This window comes from Perna viridis, chromosome 15 (assembly GCF_037379345.1).
Source record: "Perna viridis isolate PV_CMFRI_1.1 ecotype Kerala chromosome 15, ASM3737934v1, whole genome shotgun sequence".
NCBI classification, from domain to species: Eukaryota; Metazoa; Mollusca; class Bivalvia; order Mytilida; family Mytilidae; genus Perna; species Perna viridis.
Genome location: NC_142459.1, coordinates 504,372 through 520,788, shown reverse-complemented (window position 1 = coordinate 520,788; position 16,417 = coordinate 504,372). Strand labels below are relative to the sequence as shown.

Here is a 16,417-nt window from a genome sequence, read left to right as displayed (position 1 = left end):
GCGTTTCTAGAAACACTCGCCGAGTTCCTCATAAAAAGTCAAGTCCGGGGTAGACGAAAGAGGAAAGGAAAACTATGACGGGTTGAGTAGATCAGTTTTCATGGCGCAGATGGATACACCGTAACGATCCACGAGTTCATGATGACGGCCATAAAACTTTTGTAGTGGTGACTGCAATCTTGTAGCAACATAACCATGATCCAGAAGCCTATTTTTTAGAATTCTAGCGCGATACAAAAAGCCTGCGTAGTCTCGGCAAGCTCTGGCATAACGTATGAGTTACATTCCATAACACTCCATACGCAGGTACTGAAGGGATGTTGCCACAGATGAAAGGATAGTTGACAATTTTGAATGAAAAGTCATCACGTTTGTCGTAAAATTTGGTCAATAGTTTTCCTTTACCATCGATTTCTAAGTGTAGGTCAAGATATGAGGCCGACTTTACAGTGTCTGTAGTATCCTTTATCTCAATTTGTTTGGGGTAGATGCGGTGTATCAAATCCCCGCAATTAGGATTGTTTAAAGATAATACGTCATCTATGTAGCGGAAACTGAGATTAAAGGATCTAGCTATACAATATTCTTTCTTCCGGATCAGATCAGCTATAAAGTCAGCCTCAAAAGAGTGAAGGAATAGGTCAGCGAGTAGAGGAGCACAATTTGTTCCCATAGTTTAATATTCTATTGTATATTTTTACTTATTCATAGTTGATTTTGACGGTTTGCTAAAAAGTAATTTGTATTTTCAAATGATTTTAACTATTTGACTTTAAAGAAAGTTCAATTAACAATGGAACACGGATATACGAAATGGAAGCCATCCTTGCCGTTATATATCAATCCTTCTATCATGGCTTTGATAGGCCTTAGCAAATGGAAATTAAAAAAAATATTGTAAGAGAGAATACACAATCATATATCTATATTAGTATATTATATTATACACAAAAAACTGTCAAATTTGTATTTAAAAAATGCAAGTTAAACATATATTTATGGGCCGACTGGTCCGCCATGTTGTCCGAGATGTCACGGTCCAAAAAAACCGAGAACCGAGATGACAGGTACCAAAGGTCCTATGATAATAGGGAATGAAAGTATTTGTAAATTATTCATTCAATCTGCTTATCCCCTGAATGTTATTTTACCGACACCGTCAAGTCTTCATGCTCATATATACATGTACACTCCCTGGTACACATAGATACAACACCAACTTTTTATTACTTGACTTGACGCTTCTTTCCTTCTCTTGTCGCTAATTAATGAGATCACAGGAAATTGCATCTTGGGATTTGTTGTCATTTATTTCTATTACATGTACAGTATTACGGGAAATGAAACTTAAGTTTGTAGATAATCATGGGTTAAACAGTTTAAACATGTGATTTATATTCACGTGTAGACTCTGTTCATTTTTTCTGCAGTAATTGAAAACACATAGGTAATAAGAACTATCACGAGAAATTGTTTACACATGTAACAGCTTAAATAGGGGTTCTAAATGTCAATATATCAGGTTCACTATGTTTATACTTTATTAGATGTTTAAACGTTCAACCCTATCTATGGAACCAGGTTACCCATCTATACATCTAACTACATACAACTAGTATAATATTAAGGGTCAACCCTGTCTATGGAACCAGGTTACCCATCTATACATCTAACTACATACTATTAGTATAATATTTATGTACCATATCCTCAAAATCAATCTGAGAAATCCCCAATCCAATATTCACTTGTACAATATACCAATATGTCTGACTACTTCAAGGACAAAAACTCAACTCAAAGCAGAAAAAGAAAAATGACCAGGAAAACTCTAGGACAGTAACAATGAAAAAGTGCTCAGACTTCTAAACCAATCAGAACTCCAAAACCAAACACATCTCCAATAACTCATTTACAATTAAATTGCCACACCTGAATGCTTCCAAAATTACCTTTCCACTACTGCAGTATAATTGATCAACAGATCATTACCTGAGGATCAAAGTCAAATATCAATACACAAACACAGTAAAAGGTATTAACCTGCTCTTAGAATAATGAAATATTATTCTTAAATTTATTTTATTGTCTAAATGAAATGCTTATAAATACAAATGTAATGTTCACATACTGACATAGCAAAGTGAAGTATAAAGTTAAAAATGCAAGAAATGCACCCTGGCACACACATGTACTAAAAAAAATATCACATGATGATCACACATAAATAGTCAATGATAAAAATGACTTAAATTGACTAATCATTTTTCATTTTGTAAGAATCTTATGCAATTACTGTAAACTGTTAGATCTTATACTAATGATTTAATATTATTTTATGAACTATAATCTTTTTGTTTTTAAATTGTAAAATTTAAGAAAATACATGTATGTATTGAAAAGTATAAGATTTTTTTTCAATATTTATATTTAAGAGTAATCAAGGGAACCAAGGTTATAGGGGTAATCAAAAGAATGTATTCCAGGGACAAAGATATGGAAAACAGACATGCACAACAAAGAACGTAAAGTAACTAAAATCATACATACAAAGTAATAAAAGTAAATGAGCAACTCGGACTCCACTGAAAACTAGGAGCATGGACCAGATGCACCGGTAGGGTAAGCGTCCTCTGCTTTTCTAGAAACACTTGCTGAGTTGCTCATAAAAAGTCAAGTCCGGGGTAGACAAATGAGGAAAGGAAAACTATGACCCATTGAATAAATCAGTTTTCATGGTGCTGATGGATACACCATAACGATCCACGAGTTCATGATGACGACCATAAAACTTCCGTAGTGATGACTTCAATCTTGTAGCAACATAACCCTGTTCCAGAAGCCTATTCGTTAGAGTTCTGGCGTGATACAAAAAGTCTGCGTAGTTTCGGCAAGCTCTGGCATAACGTATGAGTTGTGATATGAACACTCCATACGCAGGAGTCGAAGGGATGTTGCCACAGATGAAAGGAAAGTTGACAATTCTGAATGAAAAGTCATCACGTTTGTCGTAAAGTTTGGTCAATAGTTTTCCTTTACCATCGATTACTAAGTGTAGGTCAAGATATGAGGCTGACTTCACAGTGTCTGTAGTATCCTTTATCTCAATGTTTTAATTGTATGAATTCCTAATGCATAATGCATCGAATTATGATTGGGGGTGGATCGACTTTTAAAAATAGGACGGATCCACTTGGGGATGGATCCAATAGGGGACAGATCGACATAAAATCATTTTGGTTAAATCTGGTAAAAACTGGTTTATGGCTTTATTTTAGACAAAGAAAGAATATCGGATTTGATGGCTTTAAGAACTGTAATTGTTACAATGTACATGTACATGTATGTGGAAATATGTCTCCTAACATAAAAATGTGCGAAATGCTTATACATGTATGTATCATTCACAAAATTGTTGTAGTTACAAATCAAGTTTCTGTTCCCTTGCCTCCCATTGTAATGTCACTTAATCTTACATACAGGTGCTTCCAGGAACGTAAGTCTGAAAGTCGTCTATTTGTGTACTAATAGACCCTGAAACAGGAGCTTGAAATCAATGGTGTATGAAGCTCTTAATATAGCTCAGGGACTAGTCACTCCAATCATAGTCTATTATATTGTAATATGAGGAAGGTAAAACCTTTTGACACTCCCGAAGAAACGTTAATTAAAAACCCTTTGATTATTTTTGTAAGCTCTGATTTGATAGTTATATTTATAACTTTTAATATGGAAAAATTTTGTAATAATATATGGTTTTAATTGTCCTAAAGCATTATCACGGTCTGAAATGTCTATGGGTCGAAATGTCTTCGGCATTCTTAAGGAATTATGGGTTGTCATGGTCTGAAATGTTCCATATAAATTGTCCAGCATAGGTAAACATTACAATTCTTATAAACTGTGATACTGTGAAATTTTGTTTTGATTCATTTTTGTTTTTGAATTGTTACGTTTTGTTTGTTATTGTTTCGCAATTTTTAAGTACCCACGAATTATGGGGTAATATTGATGATGTAATTTTCGTAAACATCTGGACACCATACAGCAGACTATTTTGGCCAACCTAATCTTGGAAAAGCTATGATTTAATCATTGAAACTAGCGAATATTTTCCTGTAGCTCCTGAAAACGAAGGTACAAACCGGATATTGATGCTTTTTTTTGGCCATAAGTATGCAGAACCAAGTAGATAATATAACCATTAACGCTCCCTTCATGAGAGTATCAAAATAAATATGCCTTCCCAGTCTTTATAATGGTTAAACATAAAGCCTATAAGATCACATTTAATATATGCATACGGAGGGAAAGGGAAGTTATTCAGAATTTTGGCTACATTGTATTTAAGTTATAAAATTAACAAATTGATGATGACAAAGTTTTGATGACAAATCCTCCTTTCTGAACCTTTAAAAAAAGTTAATATTTTGCTTATTTGTCTAAAAAGACCTAATTTTGAACTTAAAGATAATATTTCTTTTATTTTAGTTAAATAAAAAATACATTTTGCCATTCTCCAACCTTTTATCTTTAATTTGGTATATCAATAATCATAATCCATTCCATCATGTGGTTTTTACAAACACCCATAGCAAAGTTCCCCTCTTTTCAACAGAGAAATTTGAGCAAATTTGCTAATAAACAGCCAAATAGCTACGACAGTGTTTTATATAGGTTATTACGAGTGACCTCTAATATACACAAATTACATACTGTACAGCTTGACTATTTACATCTTTGATGTGATATCACACTTTAATTTGATTGGTCAGTTGAAGGAAGTGAAATTGATTGGAAACTACCGGTATTTGGAGATATCAAGTTCTTACACTGAGATTGAAAAATCCTTATTTTTTTCAATTATGAATATGTTTTTTAATATACTGGGTACAAGATATTTAACACTTGGCTGTTATATACATGTAAATAATGCCGTGGAGATTAGAATGAACCTTCTGAAGTTCCTAAGTCCAAGATCTGTGTAACAACTCTGATCCTGTACCTGTTTGTGCTTGTTTGACTTATTGCATATTATGTACAGTTGTTCCATATGTTCAGTTTGTATTTCCATATGTATTGTCTAGACCATTACGTCTATATGTATGTGTCTTGACCCTTATGTCTACACAGTGTTCTAGGATTTTTCTGACATTGAGGTTTCCTTGGAAAAAATCAATATAAAATCAACTTTCCCACAGTCAATGACTGCTTTCCTAACAAAACAAATCCTTATAGCATATGAAGTTTTCAACTTGCCACGGGAAAGTGTAACTAAGTACCTAACTTTCCCTGACCCAAATTTCACTTGCCCCGGTTAACGGGAAATAGGAATCCCAGAACACTGCTACATGTATTGTCTTGACCCTTACAACTACAGGTATTGTCTTGACCCTTATGTCTACATGTATGTGTCTTCATCCTTACGTCTTCATGTATGTGTCTTGACTCTTACGTCTACATGTACATTTGTATGTGTCTTGGCCCTTACGTCTACATGTATGTGTCTTAACCCTTGCATCTACGTCTAGACTTAAGGGCCAAGACAATACATGTAGATGTGAGGGTCAAGACAATACATGTAGACATGAGGGTCAAGACACATACATGTAGATGTAAGGGTCAAGACAATAAATGTAGACATGAGGCTCAAGACACATACATGTAGACGTAAGGGTCAAGACAATACATGTAGACGTGAGGGTCAAGACACGTAAATGTAGATGTAAGGGTTAAGACACATACATGTAGACGTGAGGGTCAAGACAATGCATGTAGACATGAGGGTCAAGACACATGCATGTAGATGTAAGGGCCAAGACAATACATGTAGACGTGACAGTCAGGACACATATATGTAGACGTAAGGGTCAAGACACATACAAATGTACATGTAGACGTAAGAGTCAAGACACATACATGAAGACGTAAGGGTCAAGACACATACATGTAGACTCTACATGTATGTTTCTTGACCCACACATCTACATGTATTGTCTTGACCCTCATGTCTACATGTATTGTCTTGACCCTTACATCTACATGTATTGTCTTGACCCTTACATCTACATGTATTGTCTTGACGGATTATCTTACAATAAAGGTATCTTATACAAATGAATATTTAAAATGCACAGAATTAAGTCTTCTAATTTTGTTTAGAAGATTTTATGTCAGTGAATTGGGGGCATGTGATATACATGTACTTAATACAATAAAGTAACCCTGTTTCTGATACTCCCCCAACAAGGGTTACTATTCTATCCCATCCCTCGCAATGATGCAAGCCAAGGAGTGATTAACTCCTGGCATGAAAAATCTGTTTATTTTGACAGAAATACATGTATTTATGTATACATTGTATTCAGACTGAACTTTGTAATTATGTTGTTTTAAACAACATAGATTTCATATTTTCATCTTGGAAGCAACAGAAGTCAATACCAGTAATTGTCCATCTTTAAATTAAACAAATAATTTGTTTTCATGATAAAAATTTGAAGGTGATAAAATTGTATGTTTGTATGTACCTGTTCTGGGCATCACAATTGTAAGTTTGAGAATGAAACAAAATGAGTAAAGCAGGAATGTGATAATTATTTTAATTATACTTTATATTGATGTATGTCTCATATTTTTGTGCAGACAAAAAACTGTTGCATAATTATGAGTAATAGAATTGAAATGTAACCCTGTTTGGAGGATTACTTTATTGTATCAAGTGTTGCACATGCATACACCTTGTTACACCTTTAAATGTACATGTACTTGTTCTGGGCATCACAAGAGGGTTCTATCTCTACCTTATTGGCAAGATTTCAATTTACTGTGGTGTACAAGAGGATAATATGAGGAAGGCAGTGGCCTTAAGTGCAGGCAAAGCCCGAAGCAAAGTTATCAGGTTCCCTTTTTAACAGATTAAACTTCATGCCATTTATCATTTTGTTTTTAAGGAATTTTTCATCAGTAGTATGTGGGAGATGGCAGAGCGCATTCCAAATATTCATAAAAACTATCAGAAGAACTGTTCTGGGTTAGGGATTGCAGGATTACATCCTTCCATTATCAGAAGAACTGTTCTGGGTTAGGGATTGTAGGGTTACACCCTTCCATTGTCAGAAGAACTGTTCTGGGTTAGGGATTGCAGGGTTACACCCTTCCATTGTCAGAAGAACTGTTCTGGGTTAGGGATTGCAGGATTACATCCTTCCATTATCAGAAGAACTGTTCTGGGTTAGGGATTGTAGCGTAACATCCAACCAGAAGTAGTTTTTTTGATAGATGTCTTTCAAACATTTTGCCTGCATTTTTACTATTTCTGAAGCTTTAATGTATCCCAAAGTGGTGTTTTGCATGGACGAAAGTTTATCCAGTGTCAGTATGATGAATTTTTAGACAAATTTCTATACATTTAATAGTGGGCTTTGCTCGCTTTTAATGGGACAAAGTATTTTTATGTACATTGTACATTGACAACCTCTGCAAAAATAAACTTTTAATAGAGCTTTCACAAACATGTTCAACTTGGCCACATACCTTATGTTCCTGTCCCAAGCCAGGAACCTGTAATCCAGTGGCTGTGGTTTTTTATGTTCTTTGTTATTTTTTTGTTTTTACTTCACTGTATATAGATTAGATCAGTTTTTACAACTTGTCTTATTGTATAGGTTTTACACATCATTGAAGATGTAGGATGACTTGTAGAAGTTTAATTTTTTATCATTTGGTATTTAATGGATGACTGTCTCATTGACAATCATACCACATCTATTTTTGTATTTTAAGTAAGAATTAAATGGAAGCATTATCTACATGTACCTACTACATTTCTTCTGGTTTTACTTATTTACATATGGCATTTTATTTTAGTTTCAGAATGCCAGTTACTAAAAAGGACCTGTACATCGCCAAAAACATTGGCGAACTGAACAAGTTGGCAGAGTTGCCAATGAAGATGTCCACCACCAATTCCAAAATGTTAGTATTAAATACAAATTAAACAATTTTAAAAGAGTTTATTGGTCGATCATGTACATATGGTTCATATATCTGTTGGAAATATCATGGAACATCTAAACCTGTACATTTAGTACATATATCTGTCATAGAACTTCAAAACCTGTACATTTGGTACATACATGTATATCTGTTGGAAATGTCATAGAACTTCTAAACCTGTACATTTGGTACATACATGTATACCTGTTAGAAATGTCATAGAACATCTAAACCTGTACATTTGGTACATATATCTGTCATAGAACTTCTAAACCTGTACATTTGGTACATACATGTATATCTGTTGGAAATGTCATGGAACATCTAAACCTGTACATTTAGTACATATATCTGTCATAGAACTTCTAAACCTGTACATTTGGTACATACATGTATATCTGTTGGAAATGTCATAGAACTTCTAAATCTGTACATTTGGTACATACATGTATACCTGTTTGAAATGTCATAGAACATCTAAACCTGTACATTTGGTACATACATGTATATCTGTTGGAAATGTCATAGAACTTCTAAACCTGTACATTTGGTACATACATGTATACCTGTTAGAAATGTCATAGAACATCTAAACCTGTACATTTGGTACATGTATCTGTCATAGAACTTCTAAACCTGTACATTTGGTACATACATGTATATCTGTTGGAAATGTCATGGAACATCTAAACCTGTACATTTAGTACATATATCTGTCATAGAACTTCTAAACCTGTACATTTGGTACATACATGTATATCTGTTGGAAATGTCATAGAACTTCTAAATCTGTACATTTGGTACATACATGTATACCTGTTAGAAATGTCATAGAACATCTAAACCTGTACATTTGGTACATACATGTATATCTGTTGGAAATGCCGTAGAACTTTGAAGCCATTACAAATGGTGCATAAACCTGTATATATGGTATATGTATCTGTTTGAAATGCCATAGATCTTCTTAACCAGTTCATGAAATATATACTGAGATTTTTGAAAGGCTGTTTTAGAATAAAAGGTTTGATCCCCCACCTTCTCAGAAGAAATCAGGTCCAACCCTTGAACCCCCCTCCTTGATCCACTACTGTAAGTCAACAAAATTTATGTTATATGTTTCTCAGCTTGGTAAAAACAGCAGATAAGATGTTAAAGGAAGCAGAGCATGGTGATTCTCTTGGGGACGAGGAAAGGGCATATGTTTTGTACATGAAATATTTCAATGTTGTCAGTTTCATCAAGAAAACTCCAGAATACAAGAAACAAAAGGTAAAATTAAATCATAGTTCTCTGATAGAACATTTATTCTAATTTTTGGGAGATTTAAAATGATCATGGGGTCTGTACACAGCCTTTTTGTTTCAGTTTTCTCAGCAACTCAATATTTTGACATTTTATACAGGCATGCTGTATCATAGCAACATCACACTTAAGGAAGTTAAGGGGCTATCTCTTACAAATCATTTGTACACTTGTTTGAATCATTTTACTTAGATCTCATGAAAGCATCTAAGTAACTTGGATTTATTTCATTCTGTTTCAAATGAATGCTTGAAAGGCTTAGGTGAAATTAAATATACAAATATATCACTGATTTCATGAGTTATGTCCCGTACCTTAGGTCTACCTCCTCAATTCATATTTTGGTAGCTGGAATGTGGATCCAGGGTAACTTTAATGAGTTTTCCTCACAATTTTTTTCTAGTTTTAAGAATTATCTTTCTTGACAAAACAAAAACAAACAAACAAAAACAATTGGGATATTAAATATTGGATTATTGATAGTACTAATAATAATTTATTGACAATTTCTTGAATAAGAGTTATGGAAATGAACATCTGTTAGTAAATTTTATATATTTTCCCAAACCCTCCAACCAAATAGCCTTAAATATATATTTTCTTGCTTTTTGTACCCTCTTGAGGAAAGGGCTTTTTTTTTAAATCCGTCATTTTCATTTTGAAAATTTTCAAAAATTTGTTTACATCATATCAAACACCATGAGTATCTGGCCGAGTAAGGTATACATCCAACTGACCATGGTAAATTCCCCATCAGACTACATTGCAGGTAACACCATGAGTATCTGTTGAGGTGTAGCCTAGTCAGGTATACATCATACTGACCAGGGTAAATTCCCCATCAGACTATATAACACTATGAGTATCTGGCAAGGTGTAGCCGAGTCAGGTATACATTCTTTTGACCAGGGTAAATTCCCCATCAGACTATGTAACACCATGAGCATCTGGCGAGGTGTAGCCGAGTCAGGTATGCATCCTACTAACCAGCTGGGTAAATTCTCTATCAGACTATGTAACACCATGAGCATCTGGCGAGGTTACGTCAGGTATACATCCTACTGACCAGCTGGGTAAATTCCCCATCAGACTATGTAACATCATGAGCATCTGGTGAGGTGTAGCCGAGTCAGGTATACATCCTTCTGACCAGGGTAAATTCCCTATCAGACTATGTAACACCATGAGTATCTGGCGAAGTGTAGCCGAGTCAGGTATACATTCTTTTGACCAGGGTAAATTCCCTATCAGACTATGTAACACCATGAGTATCTGGTGAGGTGTAGCCGAGTCAGGGTATATATCCTACTGACCAGGGTAAATTCCCCATCACCCCATTGATTATCTGCAGTATTTGTATTTGAGTGAAACATTTTATATTTGTTATGATTGGAAACTTCAGCACTGACCTGGTATAAAATGTTGACCATATGATGCTAATAAGGAGCATCTGTCTGTGCTTCTGTTTTCAGAAGCAAGAAGATCCAGTTTTGTACTTGTTTTTTTTTCTCTCTTTGCCCCTGCCTCTTGACATGTTTCTTTTATTTTGTGCATATGTTTTTGGTTTATTAGTTTTTATGATCAGTTTTATTTTTCAGCAATATTATGACAGTTTCCTTGGACAGAAAAATTTATTAAAGTCTATAGATAAAGCAGAGGAATTGGCTGAAAGTCTTAAAGAAAGGTGAAGATGGAGATAGAATGTCTTTAGGGGGTAGACCTGGGGTAAGGGACATAACTCTTGTAATCAGTTAAATGTTTGCATCATATTGAATTTCACCAAAGCCTATCAGGCTTTCATTTAAAACAGAATGAAATCAATCCAAGTTACTTTGATGCTTTCATGAGATTGATGTAAAATACTGAATACAAACGTTCCAATGATTTGTAAGAGTTATGTCCCTTACTCTAGGTCTACCCCGTTAATTACCATTCTGTGTAAGAATCAGGCAATGGATAGCACATTTTTTTCTTCTCACTTTGGTTTTTTTGCCTAAAAGATAATCAATACATCTAGAAAAAACTAAACAAATATTTTAAGTTATCCTGAAGCATCTTTAATGTAGATGTTCTTTTAATGTTTATATAATGGGGAAAAGTGTGGGAAAATTTTCCTGCCATTTTTCCATAGTGCATTTCAACTAAATTTGACCAATCAATATTTTAAATCGGCTAGCTTTACAAACACTTTGATAGTAATTTCTGTAGTTATGAGGTATAAATACTTGGATATTACAATAAAATCTCTGTTTTTTCCTTCATGTGCTACACCTTATACACATCTTGCCTGATTCTTTGAGGGAGAAGTTCTTAAATACATAAAAAAAAATACTGAAGTATGAACAATGGGACAATTCAAATAGGTAAAAATCCTGGCACATGAAAACAGGAAACAAAGACAATCTACATACACAATGTAGTGAAAGGAATAACATAGATTACTTACAAAACTCAAGACGTAATACAAAAAACTAAAACACTATCAATATAAACTCCCACAAACAACCAGATGCTTTGGAAGAGAGAAAAGATCGTTCAAAAGAAGAAATAAGTGACTAATATTTTAAAATTTTAGATGAGTCAGCTAAATTGCAAATGTTTTATTCATAGAATGCATACAGGATATTCTTCTGCTTTAAAGGATAGATCTGGATTTTACTGTATGATCAGATTTTGTCAGTTTTGCTTTTTTGTTAGCTTTGTCTGGAAATGTCCATACATATGCTGTATGAAGCATGCTGGTATTAGCTTTGTCTGGAAATGTCCATACACATGCTATATGAAGCATGCTGGTATTAGCTTTGTCTGGAAATGTCAATATACATGCTGTATGAAGCATGCTAGTATTAAACTGGTATTTGAGGTGAAATTTATATTAGAATGTGTTAGAGAAATTAGAGTTATTTCCCTGTATAGTAAATTTCAGTGGATTTCACTATTTATTCCCGTCATCAAAGAGGGAAGATATATAAATAAATATATTTGATATTACAGTGCAACCTAATTTACAAGTAGAGCACAACTTCAATGAAAATAAGTTTTAAATCAGCCAGCCTTCAAAGGCTTATGAAGCACTTTCAGTTTAAAGATCAAATGTTGAATACAAAAAAGATTGATGTCCTTTAAATGTGCAAAATTATTTAAATGGGCAAGATAATAACTGTAAACTAGAGGTAGAGTCTGAGATCAAATGTCAATGGTATATTCCGTAATTTTTTATCCATCAACAAACATGAAACTTGTAGCGAATTAGAATAATCTGAAGCATTTTAAAAAACATCTTAAGAATAAAAATATGTGATTTTTTTACCAATATCTGGACTTTGATTGATCAGTTTATTAAAACAATTGCAATTGATACTTTGGTAATTTGTAGGTATGAAGAATTTGAAGCAAAATTGATTGCAGAGAAGTTATCTCCCTTGAACAACGGTTCTTTGCCTTCTACTGATGAACCACAGATAAAAGACGATAAATCCGAAGAGAAATTAGAAGAGGTGACCACAAAGACAGATAAAGGTAAATACATGTAGGCTGGCCCTGGTCTATTCAGTACAGTATAAGCTGTCATAACTGAACCTCATACAGACTCTAAAATAGGTTCAATTGAAACAGATGTTCAGCTTAGCAAGGTTGGAAATATATTTAAATTGATAAAAGGACTTTAAGTAGTAGTCTTTTTAAGAATCATGCGAATTCTGTAAAATGGGATACACTCAAAAAAAGGCTGTCATAACTGAACCTCATACAGACTCTAAGGCTGTGTAGTTTTATTTTTGTTATTATATTGTTTTATAGATTTATAGATTACTCATTGATTACCGCTATAACCTTGGTTCCCTTGATGACTCATTGATTACCTCTATAACCTTGGTTCCCTTGATTACTCATTGATTACCGCTATAACCTTGGTTCCCTTGATGACTCATTGATTACCGCTATAACCTTGGTTCCCTTGATGACTCATTGATTACCTCTATAACCTTGGTTCCCTTCATTACTCATTGATTACCTCTATAACCTTGGTTCCCTTCATTACTCATTGATTACCGCTATAACCTTGGTTCCCTTCATTACTCATTGATTACCGCTATAACCTTGGTTCCCTTCATTACTCATTGATTACCTCTATAACCTTGGTTCCCTTCATTACTCATTGATTACCGCTATAACCTTGGTTCCCTTCATTACTCATTGATTACCTCTATAACCTTGGTTCCCTTCATTACTCATTGATTACCTCTATAACCTTGGTTCCCTTCATTACTCATTGATTACCGCTATAACCTTGGTTCCCTTGATTACTCATTCATTCCAATCGGTTTGCTTTTAGGAGTTAATTCACATTGTATATTGTATTTTGGTGTCATTTACAGAGTTGTCTCTCTGAATTTTAAATTCAACAGTGCATTCTATATAATTTATATCTCTTATGAACAAAGGTTATATGAAAAGCCATATATTAATTTCTGTTTTCTACAACATTTTAAACAAAATATGAAAGATTAAAATTTGTAGGCTTGAATAACATTTTGCATGATTCTTAGCTGGAGCACTGCTTAAAAAGATGTCTGGTTTAGACAGGTTTTTGGACTATTCCAGGTTCTGTTTAGACAGGTTTTCAGACTATTCAGGGTTCAGTTTAGGCAGGTTTTCAGACTTTCAAGGGTTCAGTTTAGACAGGTTTTTGAACAATTCAGGGTTCAGTTTAGACAGCTTTTTTTTACTTTTAAGGGTTCAGTTTAGACAGGTTTTCAAACAATTCAGGTTTCAGTTTGAACAGGTTTTTTTTACTTTTAAGGGTTCAGTTTAGGCAGGTTTTCAGACCATTCAGTGTTCAGTTTAGACAGGTTTTTGGACAATTAGGGGTTCAGTTTAGACAGATTTTCAGACAATTCAGTGTTCAGTTTAGACAGGTTTTACTGTATTTTACTTAGTCTAGCTAATGTAGATTCGATATTTTCATACCTCTTCAGTGGTTTTGTTGTAGCATGCTCAATTCTGAACTCTTGTAAGATCATACCAAAGACTTAAAAATTGGTAGTCATTGCTGCTCAGACTTACCCATGGCATATTGGAGAAATCAAAAGCAGAATACATTTTCACAAAAAAATCATCGGAGTAAAATTAATCGTAAGTTGTGATGTCATAACTTCAGACCAATTTTACACTTACGATATTTTGTGAAAAGGACCACTGAAAAGTAAGTTGAAGTTGCGTGACATGCTTACCTACGGGCTGTGGCATGAATCAGTGTGTACCAGAATAGTGATTAATCAAGTAACATATGATAATCAGTGTGTACCAGAATAGTGATTAATCAAGTAACATATGATAATCAGTATGTACCAGAATAGTGATTAATCAAGCAACATATGATAATGTGGGACTTGGTTATGTAGGCATCATACATGGTTAACATATGTTTTGTTTTTATCCTCAGAGGCACCACCTACTCAAGAAGGGGAGATAACTCCTACAGCTCTTTATAACTTATTACAAGAATCTGATAGCCAGATGATTATTATGGATGTTCGACCACAAGCTGAGTTCAACACATCACACATAAACCATATAAGTTGTATCAATGTACCATCAGAGATCATCCCTCCAGGGTATTTTAAATTTTACTAATCCACAGATATTATCCAGGGTTTTAGCTAGGATTTTGAGGGCTTTAGTCACTTTTGCATAAAGCACAAACGACATATTATGGGCAGCAGAATTTTGTAAATAGTCAATAGTATCATAAACTAAAGATATAAACATGCTTAATATATTTATTTTTATTTTAAGTTTACAGATACAGACATAACAATAAATATAATAAATGTTACAATAAAATAACTGTTATTTTCTATCAGAAAACATGTGTGTTACATAATAAAATAAAATAATTACTGTAGAAAAATAGATTTTTTACATCGTGACAAAGCTTTGATGCATTAAGTCTAGAGATAGTTACTATTTGACAAAGGCTACTATTATGGTATGAGAAAGTCCTCCTGTCCTTTCCCAAACACCACACCTCAAAAGCCCTCTTCAACCTAAAACTCCTCAAATCAGATGGATGGAGACAGATCTTTAGAAGAGAATAGACTGATGAAACCTTGAGTCTGTTCCTAAGATACATGTAGGTCTTGATCAGATTGTACCTACTAAATCCCCTCTCACGGTCACCAGATGATAAAACTGAAACTAGACAGATAGAAAGGAGCTTGGCCACATTGGCAAAGTCATTTTGAACTCTGTAAGCGGTTGCTCCGTGATGTCTTACTGCTGGGTGGTAACTTTTTAGTAACCTATGACCCTAGATCATGAGTCGAAATGAAGAAGTCCGTAATCATTGAGATTTTGTTTCAAGAAGAAAGAGAATTGTAAAATAAATATTTATTGTTGATTAATACTTCCTAACTCTCCGGCATTGTGGTAAGATTAATTGAAATCCATTAGATGACCAGTCACACATCGGAGACACTGTTTTTATAGTATGTGCATTTAAATTTCTAAAAATAGATAGCTATATATGTGCGAGGTTCATGAAGGGTTTGCTTTATATGGGAGTAAATATCAGTCAGCTTCCAATAAAGATCGAAATCGTTTAACACGACTAATCCTTAAATTAATTATGCATGTAAGTTATATTTTAAATGTACTTAAATTGGAAATGTCTAGAGTCATCTCAAAGATTTTTTCGGCGGTAGAAAACAATCATATGGCAAGCCAAAGTGGACAAAAATCAATATTTTGTAATATTAGAAAATGAATTTATAATATTACAAAATCATTTTTTTAATATTAGAAAAGATTTTTTAATATCAGAAATTCAATTTGTAATATTAAAAATTTATTTTCTAATATTACAAATTCCTGATTTTGTAATATTATAAAATATCACACATTTTGTAATATTACAAATTGAATTTGTGATATTAAAAAATTAACTTGTAATATTTGAAAATTAATTTGTATTAGAAAATGAATTTGTAATATTAGAAAATCAGTCACATTTTTTAATATTACAAAATGATTTTCTAATATTAAAAAATTGTAAATGAATACAACAAATCCATTTTCTAATATTAGAAAATCAATTTATTATACTAAAAAATTG

The 16,417-nt window shown here is 33.5% G+C and overlaps 1 protein-coding gene across 2 annotated transcripts in view; it reads left to right on the top strand.

The window, feature by feature from the left end:
• The first annotated feature begins 1,276 nt into the window (after positions 1-1,276).
• LOC148596454 (ubiquitin carboxyl-terminal hydrolase 8-like) overlaps positions 1,277-16,417 on the top strand; it is a 52,939-nt gene continuing 37,798 nt past the window's right edge. Inside the window, exons 1-6 of one of the 2 annotated variants that reach the window (XM_088563448.1) lie at positions 1,277-1,447; positions 7,870-7,977; positions 9,126-9,270; positions 10,902-10,987; positions 12,680-12,822; positions 14,747-14,918. In XM_088563448.1, coding sequence (XP_088419574.1) covers positions 7,877-7,977; positions 9,126-9,270; positions 10,902-10,987; positions 12,680-12,822; positions 14,747-14,918 — 647 coding nt within the window. In that variant the 5' untranslated portion in view covers positions 1,277-1,447; positions 7,870-7,876. The remainder of the gene's footprint in view (positions 1,448-7,869; positions 7,978-9,125; positions 9,271-10,901; positions 10,988-12,679; positions 12,823-14,746; positions 14,919-16,417) is intronic. The other variant, XM_088563449.1, reaches the window with a different exon arrangement.